Source organism: Pleurodeles waltl, chromosome 9 (assembly GCF_031143425.1).
Source record: "Pleurodeles waltl isolate 20211129_DDA chromosome 9, aPleWal1.hap1.20221129, whole genome shotgun sequence".
NCBI classification, from domain to species: domain Eukaryota; kingdom Metazoa; phylum Chordata; class Amphibia; order Caudata; family Salamandridae; genus Pleurodeles; species Pleurodeles waltl.
The window spans coordinates 113,304,658-113,332,535 of record NC_090448.1 but is presented as its reverse complement, the minus strand read 5'-3'; the positions used below and the strand labels follow the sequence as shown (position 1 = coordinate 113,332,535).

Below are 27,878 nucleotides of genomic sequence, written 5' to 3'. Positions count from 1 at the left end.
ATGAACACTTAAAAGCTTGGAAAAACATCAATTGTATTGTGGCAAGAAGATGTATGTTCTCTGGGGAATGTGCTATTCATTAATAATGTTGACCAGACAAGTTCCAATCAATTCACTAAATTCAAGGATGTTTGCAATTTCACAGTGTTTTAAAAGGGCCAGTTTAAAGGAACCTGGCCTAGAAAGAGACCCGTTGTTTTAGCTTGTTAAGTTCCCTTCAACTGATAACAAAGTACTACTGTTAGTAACAATCACTTTCAACTATTTATCAAAAAAGAAATATAAGCAGTTTGGATTAAAGTCTCTTATTGTACCAGCTTATGGACAATATATCATTTTGATTTCTCAAGCATGTGTTTCTATAAAACACTAATAAGATTTTCAATATGATTTGAACAAGTGATTTCCTTAGGTTCACAATTTTGACTAGCTGAGGATCATTGTGGTGTCTTATTTGAATAATATGATGATTTTATATATGGTGGTAGATTTTAGATTCCTAAGACATGCTGTGCTCATAAAATGGCACCAGTGTTAGTGTTTGTATTGATGCAAACTGGTGAAAGTGGAAAAGGAATTCTCAAAAATGTGCTGTGCAAGGTCAAAGTAAAGGTTTATAGAATGCTATACACTGTACACCAAATAAAAGGGCTAGATAGACTTATTTCACATATTCCTTTTCAAAAGCCAAAATATTAATTTAACATAGGGATCTTGGAAATCATTTTAAACCAACCCAGCTTGCAAGAGTTCCTATTCTAAAGCTGTTTTTCTTTAGTATTTAACATTTTGTTACTCCGTTTTAGGCAGTGTAGTGATTCAAGATTATGTCAAGTTGTATTTACCAGCAAATACTTTGTCTGTTATGATGTTTTATGTAACTGTGTATCCTTATTTTTTCCTACGTTAATGTTCACAAATGTTGCACACTATCATAGAAATCCTTCCAGTCATTTATGTAGACTCATTCATTTGTGGCCCAATATAAGATTGCCATGTCTATTACACAGGGTTTGTGGGTATGTTTTGCAGAGTATGATGTAAGACTAGTTCAGAACAAAAAACACATGGTAAAAAACAAAACTAGAGAGAGTGTCTGGTTAGGACTAAAGTAAAGCATTGTTTAAGTCAAACTTAGATTAAAAAATAATGAATTCAAGCCACCATGTTAAACAATTTGTATATTGTTCTGGTGTGCAAATAATGTTGACTTACAGTGCTCTAAAACAAAATTCAGTAAGTCCGTTTTGACCAGAGATGCAGTGTTTCCTCATATGCTAGGAGATCCATGCATGCAGTGTAGAGGGGCAACATATCCTTAAAGACATATGTTCCAGCTGGCTACAGTTTAATTCTTTTAGAAGAATGGACTGCAAAGTCAGTGCTTCCAGAATGTGAACTTTCTACCCTGAGGCAATGCTCTGATTCATATTCATTAGTTCATCATTCAGTGTTTCCTAAGTTAGAACATACAATTGATGAATGATATTTAATAGGTCTCACCCCATTACTATCAGCATTTATCATGACTTTTACATTCACTTTGTGCTTCTGCCAGGAATTGTCCTACATAATGAGGTATATTTTACATGCACAGTTGAAAGTAGACTGTATTTATTTTTGCCATGTTTTGGCCAGCAGATGTTGGAGTTCTCCCAATGGCTTACTGGTTCTTTAGGGATTACTGTGCTTCTTGGTGTAACAGTAGCAAAGGGAACACAATGTACGCACGCATCTTGTCACTCTTGAGGTGACAAATTTTAATGACACTTCAGAAAATGGTTACAAGATTCCTTCGTGATAGTTCCTCCTCAATAGAGATATATGATCTCTCACCTGTTCACTTGTTGATGGATTGTGTTGTGGCTGTGCCAATGAGCTATACTTGGTCTTTCGCTTTGTGTATTATGTGTGGATGTCTTGTAACCATTAATGAAACATGTCTAACAGTGGAAACTCCCCATTGAATATACATTGAAACAATATTTAGGATGTTTAGTTCAGCTGTATCAGTTTAGTTTAAGTAGTTAAGACAAAATCGGTGTCTACATTATTCTTGTTTTCAGTTAAAAAAATTAGCACATATTAAAAAAATACAAAACAACTGAAATAATTGAAGGAGAAAACACTAATTTTAACAGAAAATGCGGATCAGTGCCTTGGTGCATGTATTTCTTGTCACAAATGTAAGGAGTGTAAGATTTACTCATCAAAGTTTATTCACAAATATTATATGGGTACTTAGAATGTACACATATAATACATTTGCAGACCTGCACTTGTATCCTCTAATACATGCATATGCAAAATTGCAGCTGTACAATCCACAGATTTAAGGGTAAGAGAAAAGCCAATTCATATATATTTTTCATGTTTTTTTCTCTTTTAGATGAATTTCATTTAGGCTAAGAATTGCTTTTGACCATGTTTTTAAATATCCATGAACATCCACTAATTTCTACCTTCATATATGTTCCCAACAGTTCCACAGGCTACTCCTACCATGTTCTCTTTAAATGTCTATTTTTATACATCAGTGCCCCAAAATGTCCTGAGTTCTTCATTCTGTGAACAAAGATGTAATTTGGAGATTCATTTTGGGGTGCCACTTACTGTAAAACTTTCTGATAAGAGCAGAGAAGTACTTGTTCATTCTCTGCAAAAAAAAGTACATTAAAGAATGGGCTCTAAAGTACATTCACATTAGATAATAGGATATAATAGTCACTGCAGTATCAATGCCATTGAGGGCACATCTGTCTCAAACGGAATCAGGCAGCAATATCAAGAAATCAGTATCGACCTGTGCATCAGTGCTTTATTACGATCTTCATTTAGCACAAAACATTCCAGAATTCATCACTGGGGATAGCATTTGCAGGCATCTTGTTTATGAATGACTATTCAGACCATTTTGCTCAAATACAGAAATACCCCTAAATGTCTTGTCCACCAAGCTGCTCACCTTAGCTCTGTAATTTTATATTTTGTAAATATGAATTTATCTTTCTGTTATTCCACTTGAGTCATACTACAGCCAGATGGGCTCATGTGATAGCTTGTTATCATAGTTTGTACATTGCAATTAACAATATTTTAAGTGTCATACTTTTTTTCTGAAACAGATTGTTATTGCAATTTGCTTTAGTCTGCTCTTAGAAAACAATAAATATGTGCTATTTTAGGAAGGAAGGAGTCCAACTACTACAGCTGTAAGGAATTTTGCCATGTAAGTGAGATTAACAACAGCAAAGTTCAGCTATGGGTTGCATCAGTATTTTAATAGGTAGTAGGTTGCCAGCGGCACACAATAATGTGTTATTTTGAGAAAAATAGTAGCAGTTCTTAAAAAGACTTATTACAGAGAAATGTAGCTGTGTTTTCAAATGTATCAACAAAATACTTCTGTTAACTTTCTGAAAGGACAGTTCCATGATGTGAAAATGTGTCACTGTGTTCTGAGATGTGTATGGTTATGTAGGATGAGTGAATTTGACCCATGACGGGCAGTGAATTAGAAAACCGTAGCTCACTGTTGATGGTAATGGACATCTCAGGATCACAAAATATCACGACATGTTTTTGCCTAAAAGATTCTTTTTAAAACCAGGACTTCTTCAGAATTTAAATCTTTCATCAAAGTGATGATAGTGTTCCAACATTAGCAGCACAAAATGTGGTGTATATAATGATTTACATTTGCTAAAAATGCACGGCAATGTATATACATATGGGTAATGAGATAGTTGGGACTCAGGTATTTTTATGGAACCAAAAGTAAATATACACATTTTTTGGGCACATTATTTATGTTTCAGTGTTATAAGTGCAATTTCTAGATACCTAGGAATGGAGTCCTCCACAAATGTGGAGGATTATTAGCAAAGTAGCGATGGAAAAAAGATTGGGAATGTTTAAATGTAAGTAAACAAAGTATTTGTGATAAAAGCTAATGACAGACACATGAACTGCTAGTAAGTATGCCACAAATATATATCTGTTGGGAGCAAGCTCCATAAATATTGTGCCCAAATAAATATTAAGACCAAAGATGCCAAGGATCTGTAGGGCTTCACAGGCCAGATTTCACATTTCTAGTGTTCTAGGGTGGAACTGTAGCAAGGTGATTGTGCTTGGTGCTTTCCACTCAATATAGCGATTTGTTTTGAATCTTCCATTGAGTGGTTCTTATTTATTTGTTATTTAATATATAAGTTTAACAGGTTTAAAGAAAGATTTAAACATCAAAAACATGCATTGGTGAAACATCAATAAGATTTATAACAGTATCACAACACTCTACCAGAGATTTCAGTACATATTTGGGAGAGGTGTTCATGATTCATGAAAGATTTATGCTCTCATTATGACTGTATCTTAAATGCCTACGGGTCCCAATGTTATTGTCCGAAAACATGTGATCCCTATTGTTACTCCAACTTTGGAATTACTGAAATAGGACACTTGCAATGAGGGGGCATGATCAGTTATGAATCCCTTGGTAACAATGGCTAGCGTTTATTTTTCTTTATCCGAGCCAATACATGCAAACAACACATATTCAAATATCTTTTCACCACACTTGCATAATCTTTAAAGCCCAGCTCCACTTCTGAAAGAGGCACATGATAGCAGTAGAAGTCAGCAGAAAATTATAGTTATGCCAAGTACATCTTCTCAAGGGTAAAAAGGGTAAAAAGTGTTTGCATTCTGCTGTCCAACTTCTTAGTGTGAATAAGCTGTCTGTAAAAACAAATGCTCAGCAGTCTGTTGAAGTTCTGGTTAATTTAGAAGATCATACTAGTGTCATAATTAATGCACCAGCAGAACCAAATAAATCACATTCATGTCAGTATTTCTTACTCAGCCCCAGTAGCCTTCCCCATCCCTTGGCTTTAAGGGCTTCACTAATTTGCTCTGAAACATTTAAGGACCCCATAAATGATTAATAAGATTCCATTGGCATAATAATGGTAAACAGAGGTTGCAAAGATATTTAAAGTATGAAAAGGCTTTCACAAGGTGGACAAAGAATGTACTTTTGACTCTAAAAGAGGTGCTGTGTTCAGAGTGTTATCAAATAGCTAGCTAACTTATTGATTAGTCTTGCCCCTAGATAATGGAATATTGTTGGTATACCACATGGGTTTGAAACAGCTGTTAAAAAGACACATATTTGTCTCTGGTTGAGCTGAAAGTATTTGCATGAACCTAAATGGCCAGGGCTTTGAGCATTTGTTACACTCCTAACATAGTCATATTACTCAACTGGAGAAAATCAGAGTAATGTAACACCGTTACTGTTGATCCTCAAAGAGGTAGAAACTATTGCACATTTTTTATTTATGAGACAATTGTTTACAACAACTTGAGTGTGTGCTTGGAGGAGAAATTCAATTCTTACTCTCTCCTTTCCTTCGGTTTCTGAGATCAAAAGTACACGCCTTCAGTATTGCTGAAAAAGTGAAAGGTGTCTCGTCGGTCCTGTTCCTACAGCAAAACTTTAAGTAACAACTTGAATTATATGGAGATACAAATACTGTTCTGTGTACCCAAAATACTGGATTTAAAACAACCTACTATGTATAACATTATCCTATATCACACAGGCATCCCCAAATTTCCTAATGAGAGGATTGCTCCCGAAGAGGTAGAAGAGGGAGACCCTGTGGTGCTGTACTGTGATCCTCCTGCGGGCATCCCACCCCTACACATTTACTGGATGACTATTGGTGAGATGTAGTATCATAAAGGAAGGTCAATCTTGTACCACAGTAGCTCTGGACTGTTTTCAGAGTGGGGTTGTTTAAAATGCTCTCTGTTTTGAGATTGGCCAGTATTTTTCCACTGTGTAAATATTTTGCTAAGTGTGCATGTGCGCTTGTGAGTGTGTTTGTGTGTGTGGTATGGATTTGCTGCATGTGGCCTAAGAAAGCTTGTGTGGGATACATAGCTTCCCTGCTCTGTGATTTATGTATATTACTAATTTCTAGGCAGGATTTATCTACACTGACCGTTCAGGAAACTCCCTGCTATGTTACTGTGACAATCATAATTTTGTGTGGTGGATATGGGAGGTGTTTGAGCCTAATGTTACTTTGTATGATTTTATTTAATTATTGCACTGTAAATACTGCAATATGAACCCCATTAACCAGCTGTCCAATGTTAATCTAATGACCTGTGAAGACTAACGTCAGTGCCAGATTCCACACGCTGTGCACCAGTGCCCCCCAAACCCTACTTGATAGGGAGGTCCCTTCAGTCCTGAGCTTCTTTGCTGCAGCCTTCAGCAGCATTATTTCCCACTGAGATGATGTGTGTGCTTTGAAGGTAATTCTCACATTAGAGAATAAAAATTGAAATATGTGTTTTTATGGCATCAAGTTATCACAAAATACCATTGAGAACAATGAGTTTGCAACTGCCTGGAGAACATATGCAGTGTAGCTGTGTACTAAACCATTGTGTAGCTTATGTTTTTGCTCCATAACATTCCACCTATGTAGTGGAAACATCGCTGATCTTGGAGTTGTATGTATTAATGCTCAGCAGTTGGAGTTTGTTGATCAGTTTTTTTGTGTGAATGTTACTGTATCATGCATGTTGTATTTTTTTATGTTTTGTAAGTAATGATTTAATATAGTGCTTCGGTGGTCGGTCCTATGACTCGTTAAGCTGCGAATAGTTTTGTAGTATGAATAGTTGAATGTTGTTGTACAGTTTGTTTGGTATGTTTATCTACTGTGGTTGGTGCAGTTTTTTTCTATGTGATTAGTGGGTACTGCTCTACCATGTGTTGGTTGCTGTTCTTCTGCTCTGTAAGAGGACAGGACTGCAGCTCTGTGCTTGGTAAATCTATTCTTGAGTGATAGATATTGCTCCTGTGTGCTGATTGAACATAGTTAGCCAAACTGTGTAAGATAGATTTGGTCGTGATTGGTTTACTGTGGTCCTTTGTCACTGTTAAAGTATCTGCACATTCATTGCTGATGGCACAGTGCTACCATTGCAAATGACAACTGAGTCATTATTTCTCCTCAGATCTGGTTCACATTCCACAGGATGAGCGAGTGTCCGTCGGCCTGGATGGGAATCTCTACTTTGCAAACACAGAGAAGGAGGACAGCCGGAGTGATTACTGCTGCTTCGCGGCTTTCACCAGGATACGGACGATTGTCCAGAAGAACGCCATGACCTTGACCATCAATGCCAGTAAGAGACTAGGGGTCATTGTAGAACATAAGGGACCAAGGTTGAATGGGAAAGCATGCGATGCACACGATGGAGAGTGAGAGAAGGCCCCTGGAAAAAAATTCACGCCAGGAAAAGGTCACTTTTGCTTAGAAATAGATTTATGTGGAATTCACCTGGATACTTGCACCATTTATGTCTTGCGATCATGATCAACGGGCTGTGAATGTTTCACACTATGCATCATTCGATATATCATTTTAGTAGTGGCATGCACTTGATGGTCTTGACTATATCTGAATACATTTGTTATACTTTCTTTGCAAACATTCTCTGGCTGGGAATGGTTTGGATAGCGCAAGAATGTTGTATATCCTGAAACCCCTCTAATGAGCCGGCTCCTTGTAGACAAAGGATTAGCGAGGGAAACCAGGAAGAAAACATCTGTTCTTCTCTGTGAATTTTATTAATTATTTGTGACCTTTTGTCGTGTGTGCTTAAATCTCTTATTTATGGGATTTATCTGGTTCTCTCTCTCTTCATTTAAACAATTGCTTCCCTCCAGGCAGCAGAGAGAATTTAATTTAAGTAATTATGGAAAGCGCCAGCACCCGCCTCCTTTCTCTTCAGTTTCAGCTTAGATGGGGCCTCCCTCGGCCGGAACACTGGGAGCCTGGGTACTTCTCGGAGACGTGGGAAAACTCCACACCTGTGTTAGCTGTCTACTGATGAACTTTTACCTGTAAGACCTATTTATGGTCCTTGTGATCCGATTTATTCTAGAACCTCAGGGCTGCAGGTCCCAAAAGCCTGACAAAATATTACAAAGAGAATGTGGAGAACGCTCCAACACTGTAATGTCTCTTTTCGTTTTTGATCACATGAAAAGTTCGATATCTATCTTCTCTCCTTTTTCTTTCCATGTCTATTCTCAACTCATTTTCTGAACTCCTTTGTTTTCTTATTTCTGCTTGTCACCCCTTCTTCTTATATCGTTCTTCTAAGCCCTCATTTTCACTACTTATTTTGTCCCAATTTTTGTTATTGTTTCTTATTTTTTTATGAGCCATCTATTCTGCCCTCAATATCCTCACTCTTCCTCATAGTTTACTTTTCATACCCCCCATTGTTCCCCTTTTCCCACAATCTTTTTTCACCACTTCACTTGTGTTTCCTAAGAACTTTCAGTCCCCTTCTTCTCCCACATGCATGGTTTTTCTTCGCATTCATTTTTACTAGGGTGTCCATCTTCCTTTCCTTTAGTACCTAAGTCAGTAGTCACCTCTTCCATCTTCAGTCATATTTCTGCCAAGCTTCTTTGCTTTTCATATTCTAATTAAGCTTGGGTGTATTTTTTTTTTTTACGTCGGGTTCTATCCCCCCTATTTATTCAGCTCTTCATTATTGCTACGTTTTTCCTATTCTCATAAATCACTGGTCTGTTTTGTTCTTACCCAGCTTTTGCCCCGCTATATTTTTTTCTTGTTCCTAAGGTACTTCTCCTCCTCACATGTGTTCTTTATTCTTTTTCAGCGCTCCTATACTGTCTCTATCCAGCCTTTACTATCTCCCTATTTCTCCCCGTGACTCTCCCCTTCCACAATCTGTGCATTCTGTTCTGCAAGGCTTTAGTCCCATTACTCAAAGCCAACCATTGCTTCTACTCCCGTGGCCCCCTTTCTTTAGATCCCTGTCCTTTCAGAGGATTATCCAGCACCCTCCTTCCTCTTCATCCACTCTGTTTCTAACCTCATTCCACTGTGTCCCACTGCTTCTCCTGGCTGACCCCTTTCCGACTACGCCCTCTCACTGTCTGTGTTTCTTACCTTTATACCTATTCCCTCCCTTATCTACTGTTGTCTTCTTCCTTGCACTGCGCTATTTGATTCTACCTCACTCTATTCTGTTCTGGAGACCTAACACCGGTATCTTCTTTTTTGACTTTCCAAATCCTTTTCCTGGCATTGTTTTCTTTGTTATCTTCCTTCTCCTTTCGTCCATTTCAGAACATCCTCACCTGTGACACTATCATGCCGCTCCCACACCTATTTTCTCTTGTGAATACAATGATTTACCTGCTGCTACCTTAGAACGAGGCCATTGAATACAGCAATTTATATATTGTTCTTGTTCCATTTTTCAGAGATATTAAGGCATGCATAACTGACAGAACATCAAGTTTCTCCTGATCGCTTTTTGATATGTCATGTTCACTATATTTGTCCGAAATCGTGCCGTCTATTTTTGTATGGCATGTAGCAAAGAAAAATGTATATTTTAAAAAACATTATTCAACACCATAAGAGAGAAGAGGTTATTGGCAGGCAAGAGTCAGAAAAGAGTCTAGAGGCTTGGTACACTAGCGGACTGACATCAGTCTGTTCACAGAGATGAAATAATAGCTTGTAGAGGTCCCCTTGTCTCCTCATATAGCTTTTGCCAACCTCAGGTATTAACTTTGCCACATGAGTATTACACTAAGGTTCAATTCTATAGGCTTTTTCTGGGAGGATAGAAAATGTTCATCAGCTGTTTTAAACTTTCCTTTTGGTGTTCTTTACAGTGGATCCAGGGTCAATGGTTATAATTCAGTGTGGTAGGCATGCCGGTGAAGGCCTGGCACAGTGTGAAATGTCACATTTTGAATGTAACTGTTCTCCAGTGGGAGGTAGGTGTGGGAAATGTATCAAGTGGGTACAGCCTTGGATCAGCACATCAGCTTTTTGTGAAAACAACTTATGTTGTGCAATGATCAACATCCGTTGGTTATTTTTTCTTTTTAATTCTTACTTTGACATTCCTTCTCACAAGGAGACTACAAGTGAATGATGTTCCTCAGCAGTGGAAAAGCCTACCAGAAGGTTATTGTGATTTGTTTTTGCATAGATGAAACTGTTGGAAGCTGGTACAGCCTTTACATGAGGCCAAGAAGGTGTTGTGCCACTGATCAGTACATCGTACCATCTTGGCTAAAAATTGTGATTATTAAATCACCTAATTGAAGGTTTCAAATGTGCTTTTCCTGTAGTTACCTGTTTTTAGACTTTGTTTGCAGCTCTTGAAAAATGTTGTATTGTTAAATGACACAGTAAGCACATCACTTGTCCTAGTGTTAGCTCAGTCAGGACTTTTGTACTGCTCGTATTGCCTCTCTGGCATGGCATCCACAGACACCAGTTCAGGTGTTTAAACTCCTTTTCTTACGGCCTCATGGTCTCGATTGTCAATCCTTTTGTTCACTCCTTGTTAGAGAGATAAGGCACTTCCTGGATCATGATCTTTAAAACGTGCAGTACTCTGACTTCCATTAGCATGCAGGACGTGTATTGTTCCACTAAGAATGGTGTCAGAGAAAAGACCTAGTCCTCTTGTAAAAAAAGTTAAACCTGGCAAAAAATTCTGACAATATAGTTCTCCAAGTGGCAAGGAGCTCTGGTGAATAAAATATGTATACCCTGCTGGTTATCTTGCCTTTGGTATTTTTTGGGAGAAACCTTACATTTGATGTGTTTTTTATGGCTCTTGACCTGTAGCACCCAGCCACCTTTTTAGGAGAGCTGGTTACTGTTGCCCTATGTTCCACCAAAGCGCATCCTTCTTTGATCTTTGACTTTATGGTGGCTTCTGAGACCCAGTGGCGGCTGGTGATTTTGAAAAGTGGTGGGACATAAAAATTATTTTTAACTTTCAAGGCACGTGAGACAGCCACATGGTCTCAAGGTGTGAACTGTGCAATGTGATAGCATAAATCCTGGGCTGTGTCTCGTCTTCCATGCTTGACCAAAATGTTATCTGCAAATATTGTGTATCAACGAGCCTCGTTTTGCTTCACTGTCACATATGAGTTCACCTTGAAATACACAAGTTCAGGGTATGCATTGTACAAAAATATCTTGTATTTAATAGAAAATATTATTGCTTCACATAGTGTAAGAAACTGGGCTACATTTATGGTGGATAGGACTGACTTATCAATAACAACGATGCTGTTACTGAACTAAGAAGTTCAGTAATAGAATTGTTGTTAGACAGGGCCGCATGGACATTCTAAGTTCATTCTCAGTTCATGTTCTTACACACATGCTCGCACACAGTCACACCTCAGCGCCAGGCAGCCAGTCATTACTGTGTTAGAAGGTAGGCCTCTTCACTCTGAATATTTTATAGAGCAAAACACCTCGAGTGAAACTGCTCTATTAACCACTGCGACCTACAGTGCAGAGTCGCCCCTGCATCACGGTCCATGCTGCAGTCACTTAGATGGAAGAACAGTTTTCCAGGCAGCAGAGTAATGGAGAGTGGAATGGCATACATTATCATAATATTGACAGTCCAGTTGGCACAAACAGCTTGATGTAACTCCTTCCAAAGGGTGAAAAAGAAATAGCATGCACAATAAGTGGAACAGAAAACACTCACCAGCTGCACATGAGTCAGTTCAGTGATTTAAGTGTACCGCTACACATGCATTGCAGAAACCTTGGTGGTTCAGTACGGCCATGAATCCTCCCTATCCCTGCAAAAATCCCATCTCTGAGAAATACTTAAGGAAAGGAGGCCACAACACCCATGTGAATCCTACAACTGAAGCTCCTCCCACCTTGACACTGCTTGCCCCTTGCTCTCTATGATCCCTAATGTGCTGCATCTTTCTGACTCCAGCACTATGCCCTGTGGACCACAAGAGTCAGCGCCTGGTGACAGGCAAAATCAAGAATATTGAAAATAGGCCATAGCTTCCGCCTGATGTAATTGCCATAGTTTATGCATAAAGGGCAAGGGGAAACTCCCCTGTGCATGCTCATTTACAGTCTGGCACTCAAAAATGATTTTGCATTTTTTAATATGGAATAGCCAGCTTAGCTGAGCTGCTCATGTGGTCCCACCTTCCTGGTCACCTCTTCTGAATGGTGGGGCCCTACCCAATATGTCCACACATACCATTCACTGCTGCTGAGTCTATTTCTAGTAAATGTGCTTTCTTCTCTTTGTCCCACCTGCAAGTCCTTTGCAGGACCTGACATCTCCTTGCCAAGTAATGGGAAAACCTACTGTTTAAACCCCAGTGTCTATTCTATCTGCAGGACTGGCATGCATCAAACCAATGGATGCACCCATTCTCCATCTGCTGAGATTAATCAATCCTCTCGAATCATACACTGATGATCTCTATCAAAATTCCAGCCTACAATGAAAGCATTTTAGAATCATCGAGTTCAATGACATAAAATCACTAATGAAAATGATGAGTAGCGTCAGTTTAATACCATTTCCAAAATGCAAGTTGCCACCATAGACATGTAGAACTGCATACATATGACTGCATCGTGTTTCATTTGTAAGCACACACCAGACACATGTTGTTGTAGAAGAGAAATGATAATGTCCTTCGGTGTAAAATTAAAAGTTACAATATGGCATGGCAGTAACTTGCTGTAGGTTGTAAGCCGTTTTACTACAATCTTTCCACCTTTACGTGGATCATTTTCATTGTATTTATGAACAGGAAAACTTGGAAAATCTAAAGTTTCCACCTTTCCTATATAGTCCAATACGTATGTTTAGACCGGTTAAATAATATAGTGTGTTCGAGGGGAGATTACAATAGCTTTCCTTGTAAGGCAGGGTACTTTCCCAGAGTTTTTGTTTTATATTTCCAGCTCTTGGCCATGTAATGGCCCAGACTTTAGTTTTATGACAGGATTGCAGCAATATACTATCGAAATTCAAGTAATGTATTGCTTGGCTGGAGTTGTCTGGGGGAAAAGAGGTGCAATGGACAGTATGTTTTTCACTAGAGTAATTTGATTCCCAATTTAAAGCTATCTGAAAGGGAAAGTAATGTTGATTTGTAATTATACCAGACAGGTCTGTCTGGTCCAACTCCCTTGGAGACAATCTTTATTTGTCCCTCTTATTTCTCCTAGTTCCTTATCTTTCTTGCCCAGTACTCTTTTTTTCACTTCTCTCCGACCAACTCTCTATCTGCCCTATTTTTGTCTTATGATACCTCTCCCCCTTCCATGCCTTTTTAGGGTCAAGCCTGCAAGTGCATGCACTAGCACATGCGTCTCGAATATGCTAGCACATTGGTCTTGCATGCGAGACACTGTTGTGTGTCAGTAAAGGGCTTGGAGCCTGCACGTCACTCACTATTTGTTGATTTTTGTGGCACTATTCTTTTCTGGTAATTCCCCAAGGCATATCTAGCGTCATTTCCGTTCTTCTGTATGGAGCAGGGAGTAAGCCCTTATTAATTTCAACTTAATTAGTGTTCTTCCGCTGCTCCTCACGTAATCGGGATACCAGTTTGTTCATTTTACTTTCTAGTGCCCCGCAAAGAGAAGGCTTATGACTGGCAAACACAAAATTGCAAAGTTTTATTTTTTAAAGCTAGCTTTCTTTTATTTTGTTAAGTCATCTTTTCTCAGTTTCCACTCATGTTTTCTTTTGATTTTGCTTGTGGGCGCTGTTGTCAAAAGATGACAATTAACTTGTTCGAAATATGCAAAACCTATTGCTTTGCAAATGCTTGTTTATTTTTTGTCGTAGATCGTTTTCTTGTTTGCTCATTTAAGACTGTCTTCTTGCCACTCAGCTACCCTTCTTTCTCTTCCCCTTTGTGTATCTTTCTAAAAATCCTGTCGTTCCTCATCCTGCTGGTTTTCCTTCTAGCCTTCATTGTGTTTTGAGTATGTTCTGCCAACTGATCGCTTCGTGTTTTATATGAGTTATTCCATTCTCATTGTTTCATTTGTGTTGCTTTTTTGTTCTGTTTCAGTTAAGCATGATAATTCCTCCCACTCCGCCCATGCTGCCCGCACCAGGGGTGAGTGCCAGCAAATGAAACTTCATGTATGAGACTACAACTTCAGAACATTGTTTGGTCCTTTCCTGGCTTGGTGTGGCACAGTGGTGTATGGGTTCTGTATTGGCCTCTCTGTTATGCACAGCTGTGCAGAACATGTATTTAGTACTATTTCTTTCAAATGTGTTTGGGATCTGTATATAACTTCAGGTGCTTCTAGTGTGCCACTGCAGGTTTACAAGTCTCACTAGTAACTCAGTTAACTACTAGCGCTGTTTAAAATGCAATGTAGCACTATAGGCTAATACTGAAAATGCTTGTAGTGTAGTAGAAAAGTGGCGGTACTCTTTGTTTAAAAGTCATAGTACTACTGCAGACCATTACCAATACTGGATTAAATTATTTGAAGTACTATAGAAATCTCAATGATAGCTCACCCTTATGGGTATCAGGTTTCAACCCTCTGTTTTTGCTCCATTTTAATTATACCATTACTGAATGATAGCCGAATGATAGCCAATTATTCACTTTTGGCATAATAAAAAAAATATCAACCCTTGCTGAGAGTAATGTTCAGCAGCAACTTCTCTGATGGTTGGCACAGGTGTGTATAGGTGACTGTGCCAACCATCAGACAGGTTATTCTTGTCATCCCCTTGTCTCAGGACTCTGATATGTCTAGGTGCCACCCCATGAGTGAGGTGCTGTTGCATCACTCACACAAGCATTCACCAGTGCTTTAGGCTTTTGCCCTCAGTTCCCAGTGCTACTAGTCAATCAAACTATCACCTCACTGTCTACCACCTTACCGCACGACCGGCCCCACCCAACCATTTGAGGAGATGGGCGAGAGTGGGATGACAAAGCAAGAGACTGGAAGCTGAAGCTTGCAAGTTCACTCCGCTTTCATTTTCTGCTTCAAAGCCTGATTCGGGAGGGAGCTGCTGGTGCATTGATGCTTGGGAAGGGAACCACCCCACGCGTCAATGCAACAGCAGCCGAGAAGCTAAAGCAGACCAGTGCAGGTAGCTGATGGTCAGGAAAAAATGCTTTTATGTGTTGGTTTGTATGCATGTTTGTATGTGTGTGCCAGTCTGTGTGAATGAGTGAGGATTAGTGAATGAATGTGCATGTTAGCAAAACAATCAGCATGCGAGTGAGACAAAAGATGAATGTCCTAGGGAACGAAATGTGTGAATACGACTGTGAATAAACATGTGAGTGAAACAACATGTACATGTGTGAATGAGAGTGCATGAGTAACAAATTGTGAGTAAGACGGTGAGTGAACATGTGAGTGAGACGGTATTATGTGTGAGTCAGTGTTTGAATAAGGCAGTGTGTGAGACATTCTGAGTGTGTGACAATGTGAGTGGGACAGTAGAAGTGAAACAGTATTACAAAATTTGAATGAGACTGCATGAGTTTGTGTGTGTGTATGTGTGAGTGTGGGTGAAAGTGAGTGACTGATAGGTGACGTGCCTGAAAATTAGTGAAAGTTAGGGAATCAGTAAGTGAAACTGAGTGAGTCAAAGTGAGTGAGAATATGTGGACTGAGTAAAAGTGAAACTGGTAGACTGAGAGTGCAAGCGAGAGTGAATGAGTCAGAATGAACCAGTCTTAAATAGTTTGAGGGAGTGTTACTGAGAATGAATGTGAGTTAATGCATGAGCTACAAGTGTCTGTGTCTGTATGTGTGTGTGTGCATTTTAGTCTGTGAGCAGGTTAGGCTTACACATCTGCTACTGGCTCAGACATACTGAAGACATTTCTTAACATATGTGGCTCCACAGCAAAATGATAGCGCTGGCGTGCTATAGGTAATCTTTGGTATAAGGATCACATATGGCAAAATGCTGGCATTAGTGTATTAGAGCCAGTTCTTAGAATATGGGCACCCATGGCAAAATGCTGGCAGTCGCACAGCAGAGGCAATTCTTGGGATTCAGGACACCCACAGCAACATGGTGCTGGCATTCTGGACGTCATTCTTGGATTCCTTTCTTGGCGTTAGCAATGTTAGGCAAGGCCTATGGAGAGGATGGGCAGGTAACCATGGCAAAATGTTGGCCCTGACATACTCGGGGTATTTTTTTACATATCGGTCACCCATGGTATAAAAAGGCATCGGGGGAAAAAAGCTGGCACTCACGTAATATATGCAGTACAGTGGTTGGGTCTACGTGTTATTACTTTTCTGTGTCTGTCAGATACACAATTATTTGTTACAGGATTTATTGTTACAGTATTTCAAAATTAGTAAACTGGTAAATTATTCCTGGTACTGCAGTTCTATTTTCCTTTGCCTTGGACTTTGGCTTCCTAGGATCTGCTGTGAATACGTTAAAGTATCTGGCTTCTTGTTAGAGTGTTGAAGGGCCAAGAAGATGCCTGAATGATTTGGTGCATCTGAGGTCTTTTTTCAATGGTTTGCTGTCTCAAGAGATCTTGTATAAATGGGTTTCCTCAGTCTGCTTTATAAGCCATTGTTATGGAAACCCAACCTATGAAAGTGTCCCTGTTCCGTGATTATGGTCTCTGCATTTTCCTTATGAAACACAACCACTGAGGCCGTGATCTTTGGTGTTAAACTAAAAGTAGAAGAGTTGAGTTTCATCCCAGTTTCTCCTTTCCTTTGATATGATAAGAGGATATTTAATTTGTCTGGCTTCGGTCAGATGGATCCTGTGGGTACTGGTACAGTTATGTGTGCGCTATGCTCCACCTGGATTCTCAAGTGGGAAAGATGCACCCTCAGGGCTCTGTCTAGGTAGAGTGCATACTTAAGGGGGTTCAAGGAAGATGTGCATTCCTGGTTTCAATGAGATACACTCTGAAGGTCTGACAGAGGTTCACAGTAACATCTCTGATTTGTGCGAAATGCACATGCATAGATCTTAGGCGAGTGTCAAACTAGGGAGCATCATTTTTGACACAGCAGAACACAGTCTTACTATCTTTTCTTTTGCAGCTAATTTCCTGAAGGAAAGACGGCCGAATATGTTGACACCACGTGGAAGCCTCTCAACAGTGGTAATCATCAAAGGTTCTTCCCTAGTCCTCGAATGCATTGCAGAAGGCTTGTGAGTCTCTCTCCTTCATTTTATCCTATCTTGAAGTGCAAGAAAAGAGCATTGTTTAGCAGAATCAATGATGTTATGTTGTGCTGTAATGTATTGTGTAGCATGACTTAAAACCAGACTGCAGTGTTGTGATTCTTTGGTCTACAGTGATAACTTGACTCATTTATGTACAGTGACAGCTTTGTCAATGATATATAATCATGAGGTGAGTCAGTTTTGTAGTCTAAGAAGCTAAATCAGTGTTGCACTGAACTACACTAAAGTGACCTGATTGCTTTATGCTAGCTTAATACTGTGCTCTGATAGGCTGACATAAAACGTTAGCAGGGCATTCAGCTAGTGTCTCCTCAACAGATTAAACGTGCTGTACTGTGATTAGCTATGCACGGCTGCGGAAACATAGTACTTTTTTAAGTCAAGCAAAGCCAAAGTTGCCTGTAAATTGCTTTGTAAATATAATTGATCAATGTTGCATTGTGTTACGATGCTTAAGTGATGAGTTTACATGTGTCGATTAAAACAGAAATACGTTATACTGATTCAAAGTTATAAAGAGAAACTCTGAATCTATGAATCAGCAATGGATCTTTCCAAAGGGTTTTTGCAGTTTCTTGTTGACTGCAAACATTGGTTCTTCCTAGCCATTCTTGATTCTGGCTACTCTGGCTGTAATTTTAGACGTGACTCCATAATTTATCGAATGTTGTGCAGCTGTTGTTTAGCAGAGTAGGATGCCTCATTGTAGTTGAGGTGAACATTGTCCCAGATACTGTAGATTATGAAGTTTTCACAATTTAGATAAATGTCCAAAAAGTAGACCTTCCACCTATACAAAACAATATGGCCCTCATTTTAAGACTGGTGGTAAATGCCACCTACCGCCGTGGCGACGGCCGCCACAACAACGTCGCCATGGCTAACGTCCGTCCGACAAATTTTGACCACAGCCGGATTTCTGCGACAAGAAGGGTGGAAATACAGCTGTGGCCATACTGGCAGATGGCGGTAAGGTGGCACTGCTACTGCCGGAAGACCCCCTGGATGCAGGTAAGTTGGGTTTCCGACAGAGGAGAGGGGTGAAAGGTGTTGTGTGTGTGTGTGGGGTTGTGTGCATGAATGTGTGAGTGAGTGTGTGAATGCGAAGGTGTGTGTAGTGTTGTTTGCGAGTGTGTATGCAGGTGTGAGAATGCGTGTATGAATGGGAGGTGAATGCGTGTCTGCCTGTTAGTGTGAATGTGTGTACAGATGTGTGCGAGAATGAATGGATGCCTGCGTGAATGTCACTGGTTGGGCCTACTGCCATGGTTTCCGTGGCATTGTGAATGCCATGAAAACCATGGCGGTAGGCAGGGTCGTGATGCTGCCAGCGGTACAATAGCAGGCTCCGGGCTGGAGATTCTTATCTCCAGTCCAGTGGCTGCTACCGCCATGGTGGTCAGTATGGTAAATTGGTGGGTTTGGCTGCAGCCAATCCGCCAATGTCATAATGTGGCGGTATGTACCGCAAGCCTGTTGGCGGTACTACCGCCACATTATCACCGACCGCTGGGGTCATATTGACCCCCTATTTCTGTTATATACTGCACCTAATGGAACATTGTAAGTGGTGATGTCTAGAAGACCTGGACAAACCCAGTTTACTGAATTATCAAGTGATTTCGAGATTTGTAGGCACTACAAACATTTCCAGAGTTCAGCGGATCAAACATTTTATATTTTATTATTGTAATTTCTTTGAAAAAAGTATTTGGGGAAACAAGATCCCGACTTCTGAGTATGGGTCATCTTAATGACTTGAAGGGAAGCATGTGTCTCAGTTCTAAACTCCTACTCCTTTTACCATGCCAGAAAGGCTATCTTCTGCATCACAAAAGATAGCTCTTCTAATATGAGAGAGCACTGTTGGGTAAATACGGGGTCTGCTATAGCAGGAGGTGAGTAGGTTTTGCTGGAAAGGGAGGAGGGATATGTGGGAATCTTATGAGCCCCTCACCACATTCTGCACGAGAGCCTCATGTTTCCTAGTGGCACTACTTCAATACTGGGGGCAGGACCACGTGCTGAGTTTACTGTTCAATTTTTTTTTTTTACAATACTCTGGAAGTATTGTTACTCCACTAGTTACCAGATGTGTTGGTGGAAGATCAGCAAATCAGACCCTTCTATAACAAAAGTGAATAACAAAATTAAATCAAAATATTGTTTTTGCTAAAGTCTTTTGTTACCAGTCTACCATAAAGGCAAAAGCAATTCAGTATCAGCATTTTTTAGTTATTCTTGGACATGTTTTAAAATACTGTATTGTTGTAGTTGTTACTGTAGACAAAATAAGCAGTTGCATTAAAAACATATTCACCCTGACCTCTTCATTCCTCTCTGGAAAACTATACATTGATTTGTGACTCAAACACATAGCAAGTTGTTGGTGTGCCATATGTCAAATAGGCCTGTCAGCTCATGAACAACCATTTGTGATGATGTTTTTCGTACACCTGCAGAACACCTTGGCTCATGACCACTTGCAGTCAGTAGGAGGGGAGTCAGACAAGTGGTATATCCACTCTCGTCACTCACTAATAGGTATTTCTTGTACCATGGGTCAGTGGTCCTCATTTCAAGGATGCAGGTAAATGTTTTGCCTCCATAGGGAGCTAAATGTGTTTTTTCTCACTAGGATAATTCAGGGATTTGCTTTTCATATTCTAATAATCAACAGTCAACTAAGTCTATATGGGAGAGCCTTTGGCCCTGTCATATTGGTTGTTTTGGGGGCTGAGGACTACAAATAAAATATTGTGTGGGACAAATTTGGGGGTAAAAATAAAACAAAACAATGCAAGAGAGTTTAGCTTTGGCGTGTATTTTTGTTTAGTTAGCAACTTCAAATATGCAGGTGATCTTGTTGCTTGTGCTGCAGATCTTCCCTGAAAGAGAGAATATGAGTTGGATGTGATCAACTCTTAGGAGAGGATGTTGATGTTGTATGCTTGGATGACATTAGCCACAGGGGGTCATGAATCCATTGAAGAGGGTGGGGCTGAACGACCAACCTTGAAGCACTCCACAGATTACTTTGCGGGCTTCCGGGGCATAAGACTGACAGCTTGTGTTCTACCTTTTAAGAAGGAGTAGATCCAGCAGAGGACGGGTCCTTAATTGGCAATCTCCTGCAGGCTCATGCAGGCTCTTGATGAGGATAGGGTGTGAGACTGTTTCAAATGCTGCAGACAGGTCCAGGGGAATGATGACTGCCGTTTTTCCTCTGCCAAGGATCATGCAGATAAATGCCTGTGACAGGAATGAATGCTGCTTCTATTCTGTGGTTGGGCCTGTATCCAGACTGCATGATGTCGAGGAGCTGGTGGTTGCTAAGGTGGTGGGTGAGATGCCGGTTGATTGCTTTCTCTAAGACCTCGGCTGGTTATTGTAGGAGGGAGATAGGTCTGTTGTTATAGAACATGGTGAGTTCCTTGAGCAGGGGCATGATGGTTGCCTGTTACCAGGTGCCCAGGATTATGGCTGAGTTGATAGAGTCATTGAGGATGGGTGTTAGTGCTTCACTGATTGGTAAGAGTCCTTAGATGAAAAAGTGGTGGGGCACCCGATTGGATGGTGTTTATAATACTGCCAGTTTTGACAGCATAGTCAATGGGTCACAGTGTTCGTTCTTCATCTGTGATGGGAAGTTGAGTTATAATAGTGAAGGGGTTCAGTTGAGGGTGAATTTGCCATAAATTGAAGTGATTTTGTTAAGCAGAATTCCAAGAGCTTGTAAATGTCTTGAGAGAGGGTGATGTTGTTGGGGGTTACAAAAGGTGTAATGAAATCTTTGATGATGGTGAAGATTTCCATGCTGCTGCTTGTGTCGGTTTCGATGCAGTCTGCAAGAGCTGTGCCCTTGGTGTTCTGTATCTGCTAGTGGTAGCATCATAGGCAGGAGGATTTGAAGATATTTTTATCTGTGATGTCTTAACTTGCTCTTTCGCGATCCAGTTGCCTGCAGTCACATTTTGTCAGCCTGAGCTCCTCAGTGTACCAGCTGGCCTGTGGTTGGGCTCCTGCCTATAGGTTGTGCTTTAGGGCAGCCAGGGTGTTGGAGCATGGGTGAACCGCCTGTTGAGGGTCTCAATATCTTTTGAAAAGGTGCTGGTGTGCTCAGGCCAGTGCGTAGAGAGGGTGGAAGACAGATCTCTTATGTTATGCTTTTCCAGCTGCAGTCAGTGGGTTCAGTGGTGGTAAGTCTGTGTTGTGTGTGGGATGGATATGTTGAAACTGAAGACGTAGTCTGTCTAGGTCCTAGTGGTTGGCTTGTCGACTGTGATGTTGTTAATTGGATAGAAAATTGAGGCCAAAAGTTGGCTGGTGGTGTGGGTGGCTTTGGTAATGTACTGTGTGAGGCCAAGGTTTCTGAGGTTTTCTAGAAGCGCCGTAGAGTTTGAGTCACTATGGTGTCCTAATTGAAAGTTAAGGTCTTTTAGGAGGATGAAGGTGCTGGCGTTGATGATGAGAGGTACACCAAGGTCCATGACGACGCTGTCATCCTGGTGGTCTGTATATTAGGGTTCCACCCAGGGAGAAGTTCGCTGTGATGGGTATCTTGAAGCTTAGGTGCTCCAGGTAGCTGGTGAGGGTGTCCATGTAGGTGGTGCAGCTGATGGTATCTTTGAATATGATGGAGACACCACCTTCTGGCTTGTGCTGATGGTCTTTCCTGGTGAACTTGTAACTGTCAGGGATGACTGAAGTGATATGTGGTGCAGAGGTTGGGTTTAGCCAAGTTCGTGTACGAAAGAGCGTGTCCGGAATGCAGTCATATCCCATATCTCCACAGCATGTTTGGTGAGTGAGGCACATGCATGTGAGTGTGGCATGTTGTGTGGCAGGTGGTTGGTCTGTGTGAGCAGGTGGTTGGTCTGTGTGAACGTGATCAGGTGGCTAGGTTGTGTGAGTGTGAGAAAGTAGGGTGGTGTTGGTGTAGGAGTGGTGGGTGTGGAGCGTAAGAGAGTCAATGAGAACTTGTAGGAGGTGCATGTGAATGCTCCCTTCATATTTTGTGGTGTGATATGGAATCACTTCAGTTAGCAGTGACAGGGGTTGAAAGTGCAGAGGAGAGTGGAAGGGTAGCAGAGGGTAAAAGGAGAACAAGACTTGCTGGCACTGGATTAGGTCTAATCACAGACGGGTACACATATGCCTACCTGCCCCACCATTAAGTATGTCCTGGGAGGGGTATAGGGTACAGTGGACATTTTGCATAAGGGTGAAGGTGATTGGCTGCTTCTTTTAAGATAATTTGGGGGAAACCATTAATGCTACTTCCTTTGCAGATGAGTGATAGTAAATGAAGTTCTTTTGCTTGACTTCCTCTTTTAAAGATGGTTTTGCCAGATGTTACTTGGCACTTTAAAGACTGTTTTAATAGAAAACCATTGATGTTACTTCTTGTGCAGATGGATGATGGAAAATGTTGTGATGTCACAACTTGTGCAGATGGATGATGAGAAATAAAGCCCCCTGACTGGCTTCTTCTTTTAAAGATGGTGTGGCATGAAACTAGTTATGTCACTTCCCATGCAGATGGAACAGGAGAAATCCAGTGATGTCACGTACTGTACATATGTACTGTTAGAAAGTAATGTTTTAATTTATAAAAGGAAGATACAGAAAGATAAACACTGAAATGTTGTTGCAGCCATTTTTTGCCCAAATTCAATTAATTGCCTCTAAAAAAGCACTCAATTTTCCGATATTCTAATGATGAAGATCTCCACATAAACTGTATGATGAAATGTTAGAGGTGATTTTAGATGAGATGGTGGACAATTTTGACAGCATTGGTAGGTGCTGTGAGACATTGGATTTGGTATTAGGAAATGAGCAAATGTCATCTGAATGAGCTAGAAAGTGTTCTATAAAAAGTCATACCAAACATATTGACTTGGTCTTGGATAACACGTTTGAAATCTGCTGGTGAGCTCTTTCATTAGAACAAGACCCACAAGTACAGGAAAGTTGCCTGTGTTAGAAGTGGAACCAGAACTGTCAGAAACAATTGAAGATAGAAAAGAAAAATGAAAATGTATAGGAAGGTAGGGTCCTTTGGAAGAAGTATTTTGTTTGGAGTGATAGGAAAGTTATCCTGTTTGCATAAGCAAATGAACTTGCAAACAGTTATGTACTGGAGGTTTTATTGCAAAGATGTATTCCTGAAAATGAAATGATGCTTGAGAAAAGTAGTATGGTTTAGTGAAAATATCTCCAGCAATGTAAATTTTCACACAAAATACAATGGTGAAGCATATCAAGAAAACCTAGTGGCACAATCTTCCATTTGAGCCTCCACCGGGTCAATGGCTATGGAAATTAATGGAATTGTTGTAAGCATTGCATCTATGCCACCTACTGATTACCACATGCACTTTGAAATATAGGGCCTCATGTACAAGCCCTTTGTGCTGCTGCTGCTGCATCATTTTTAGGTCGAGCACAAGCATTTGTCCTTGTGTATACTTTTAGTACACTTCTTATGGCTTAAATCGATTTCATTTATTGGTTGCAGTGTCCTTCAAAAATTATTGCTCAATAGTGGTTAGTTCTGCCCTTTTCTCCCTCTTTTTTTTTTCAGAGCAGTGACCAACTACTGTATTCCACTTTTGTTTCTTTATCTCTTGCTGAGATGGACTACTATTGTTATTTCTTTGTTGCTCCCTTTTTTACTGTGGGTGTTTTAGGCTGGTAGCTCCCTGAATTTTATTGCAGCATTCTGTTCCTCCCACCTCCTCCTATGTTGCTGACATTTGTTTGGCTTTATTTCAGTGCTGTCCTCATTTACCTCTGGCTCCCGGAACATTTTCTCCACTATTAAATCTTTAAGAAGAGGTAGCTCCTAGGCTTCATTTTTTTAATGGTATTTTACCACTGCCTAGCGTTTGTTGATTAATGTTCTTCCAATACAGTCCAGCACATGCATTGATTTAATCTTGAAGTAAGCTTATTTTTGCATGTCTTTATGTAACATTAAAATAAGCTTGTTTTACAAAAGAAACACCCAGTGCCTAAACTGGTAGCTCACTGCTTGGGAAAGCCACAATATACCCTTTCTTGTAGAATATAGCTAAGCCTAGAAGCAATGATGTGAAACGTAAAGAGCCTGTCATCTGGAGTCTCTCCCTCCAGGGCCCCTCCCTGCCAGCCCTCACAACACCTGCAGACAGGGCATTGCTTATCTCCTTTATTGGGGCCATAAATCTTCTTAGGCTGCTCTGCTATTCTTAACTTCATTAGAGCTTTGTTGAAATGCAGGGCAAGAATGCTTGCAAAACGTTTCATTCTGTTAACATAAAAAGAAAATACTTTTCCAGCCTTTTTTTTCAATTTCTGTTCAGATGTTTACACAGCTTGAGGTTGTGCAGTCATCTCTTCTCTCCTCAAGGGCTTGCGATTTCTGATGTCATTAGCCACCAGTGGCCACCAAAACATGGCAGAAAAAGACTAAATTATGAGGTAGGGTTGACCAATTTATGTAGCAAGAAAAGTCCAGTTCTGAATTTACAATACCAATAGCTCTAACTCAAGAAAATTTGAGACCCATTGCATTTCACATGCTTGGTTTTTTTTTTACATATCAGCAGCACTAGCAGTGCTCTACACTGCTCCATATTTACAAATGGATGCATTAGGCTCAATGCGTCAGTTTGCAAAACCCTGCGTCATATTATACCGCCAGGGTAGACTTTCCTATGGAAAAATCCACGTAGAGCCGATGTAGTCAAATTAACAACTGTTCACTGCATCACTCTATGATTTCACTGTGTCAGAATTTTACCACCTGCTCAGGTGAGGCGTAAAATTGATGTTGGGATTTTTCCAATGGGACTGTCCTCACATTGCAGGAGTTGCATCAGTTTAACGATGCAACTCCAGCAATGCTTCACTTTCGTATTAACAGAAAACGTACAGCATGGAGCTCTGTATTGTAAATACAGGGCGTCCATGGCGCTGTTAGGGGATGTGCATCAGGCACTAAAAATCTGATGCATCAATGACAATGCATCAGTTTCTTGTAAATTAATCCCATAGTGTTCTTGGTCAAGAATATGGTGGAGCCCGAAACCCAGAATGACTTCCATTGTGAATCCAGTTCCTATTTCCGGAAGAAGACTATATACTCATACAAAATAGGGAACAGAGTTCCTCAAAATGTCTACGTGGATTGGTCATCAGCTTGCATTACTTTAAACTAGTTAGCATATAAAGATGGCCATGAAGTAATCCATCACTTGGGTTAAATATTAAATATTGGTAAATAATAAGCTCATACTTTATTTGCAATGCTTATTAACAGTGGCTTTATGGTTTAAAATGGTGCCATTATCAAGGAGTAGCAAATGCTGAAGTGTATTCACATGGCATGAGCACCTTTATCCGTGGAGTAATGATTTTCTTAAAGTGGTCTCCTAAATATTTCAAGGTTACTAATCTCCGGCACCATACTTAGTCTCCAGCCTTAATCTTCCATAGGATCCCTACTGCTACCTACTCTAAGAAACCGTGCAAAACACAGTGTTTATGTTGACCTTCAAAGAGATGAAAAACATTAGCCATGGAATTTAGAAGACAATGCACTCGTGGTGGTGTATGCTACAGTTTAAGAGAAGCTCAGTAACAGGATAAAATTTCAGACAAAGTTGAAGGAATGTTATGTCCATATACACATCAAGAAAATTATGGACTTTGGCCCATTGTGATCTGACCTACAAATTGTTCAAATTTGATATTGTAAAAGAGGTCCTCAAACAATAGCAATTAAATCCATGTGTTCATATCACAAATTGTTGAAAAATGCATTAAACTGATGTTAATGAAACATACTGATCTTACAATACTGATATATGCTCTACCGGATTACAAAGTGCTTGCAAATGCAGGCACATATACAGGCTCACACTACTTCATCCATTGGTGTTCTCTGTGCCCCATATTAATCGTCTATTCAATAATGCCTGTACCCTCATCTGGGCCATATCTGATTTATATGCTCTGACCTTCAGAAATCTCTTTCATGTTAATTTTCAAAGTGTTCATCCAAACACTAGCTAGCTAGTTTAATTCCGTCCACCTTGCTTACTATACCTAAGGAACTGACTATGATGCCCTGTAATCAAGACACAAATTAATAAATTACATTATCTGTGTAATTAACAGTCACACCTCAGACTCATTATCTGGTCTACTTTCAGACCCCAAAACACTTTAATACAAAGCCCTTTGTTGGCTCTGGTCTATCGTCAAACACACTATCGAACTTGACAAATAGTGTCATAACAAGGCCTTCAGGCAGCCGTAATTGCACTTTAATCTAATGGCTGTTGAAAGAAAAGATGTCACTGTTGCTCAACTGTTATACTAGCTGTCATACCCATGCACCGTTTTAAACATGGACCAGTTCTTACACTGAGATTAAATGTCACTGCCACTGTCAGAAACAGGCAGGCTTTCAGACCATTTGAAATTGAAAGTGAAACTGAATGAATGAATGAATGATGCATTCGGTATGAAAACTGGTATATGAAACTTAGCATACTACTGGGTATCCTAATGCAAAAACATTTCCTGCCGACTGACAGAGGTCCACTACTGTGCAAGGCCAAATCATAAGACAGACTCCCAGAAGGACCTTGACCGAGTGTCAGACATGTCCTGAGTATCCAACCCAGATCACCTGTCTGCCACTCCGATTGCTGTCGCCAGCACCACTGTCAGATCCTAAGCCACTCTCAAATCCAGGCACACTAATGGCCTTAGCATTACACATCTAGATCCAGAGCAACTGTCAGACTCAAATCCGCTGCCATTTGTTGACTCACTGTTAAGAACTACTCATGATGCTTCCAGAATAAACTCTCACTGCTTGACTAGAGCCAGTGTCAGACTCAAACCCACTGTCAGGTCAGACCTATACCTATTATGTGCCCATGTCATGGGCGTTAGTGCCGACTGTGGGGAGAAGTGAGTTTGGGTATCACGACAACTGCAGCCCCATGTACTGTGTGGGTAAGAATAACGATGGGATATTTCTTTCGTAGGCCTACACCAAAAATGCACTGGCTGAAAGTCGGAGGGGATTTACCGTGGGACAGGGCAACAATCGACAGTTACGGAAAGATCCTGACGATAGAGGACGTGTCCGAAGAGGATCAAGGAACCTATCACTGCACAGCCAGCAACTACCTGGCGACGGCGCAGCACGAATTTCATGTCAACGTTGAGGGTTAGTTTGATATGTTTTTACGAGGCACCTTGTAAATGTGTTCCAGGTAGACCTTCCCAGAGCAGGAAACACAGTCAGGCTGTGACTCGTACACCTTCGACGTCTTACCTGAAGAACATTGCATTGGAAAATGCTCATTGCTGCCGGCAAGAGACTGGCGCTATGAGAAAGACAAGCCCTGTGATTTGTGATGTAAGGGGTAAAAATTAAATTTGTAAATTTCTTAGGCATAGTGCCTAAATTCACTATGCTTCATAAATAAACTTTTTGAAACTGTAACATATGCGCTAGAGGTGCACTAGCGGCCTATATAAAAGCATCACACTTTAACAAATGCAAACAATGAAATAGTAAACAAACCATGCGTTCATAAGAAATAACTGAGCGCCACGGTGGACTCAAAAGCAGTAAAAGTGCAAAATGCATAACAGCATTAAGGGATTATTTTGGAGGCTAAAAGAAGTGAAGTAATCAACTCTGCACCTGGTTTAAAAATACTAGCGCTTAATTTGAGCCAGTAGCT

General features: G+C 40.4%; 1 protein-coding gene across 6 annotated transcripts in view; it reads left to right on the top strand.

The window, feature by feature from the left end:
• Positions 1-27,878, top strand: part of CHL1 (cell adhesion molecule L1 like) — a 434,380-nt gene that overhangs the window by 267,838 nt on the left and 138,664 nt on the right. For 4 of the 6 annotated variants that reach the window (XM_069206370.1, XM_069206366.1, XM_069206368.1 and 1 more), the window contains exons 5-9: positions 5,610-5,732; positions 7,045-7,215; positions 13,976-14,023; positions 16,974-17,085; positions 27,171-27,355. In XM_069206370.1, the coding sequence (XP_069062471.1) occupies positions 5,610-5,732; positions 7,045-7,215; positions 13,976-14,023; positions 16,974-17,085; positions 27,171-27,355 (639 nt within the window). The remainder of the gene's footprint in view (positions 1-5,609; positions 5,733-7,044; positions 7,216-13,975; positions 14,024-16,973; positions 17,086-27,170; positions 27,356-27,878) is intronic. The other 2 variants (XM_069206369.1, XM_069206371.1) reach the window with 1 other exon arrangement.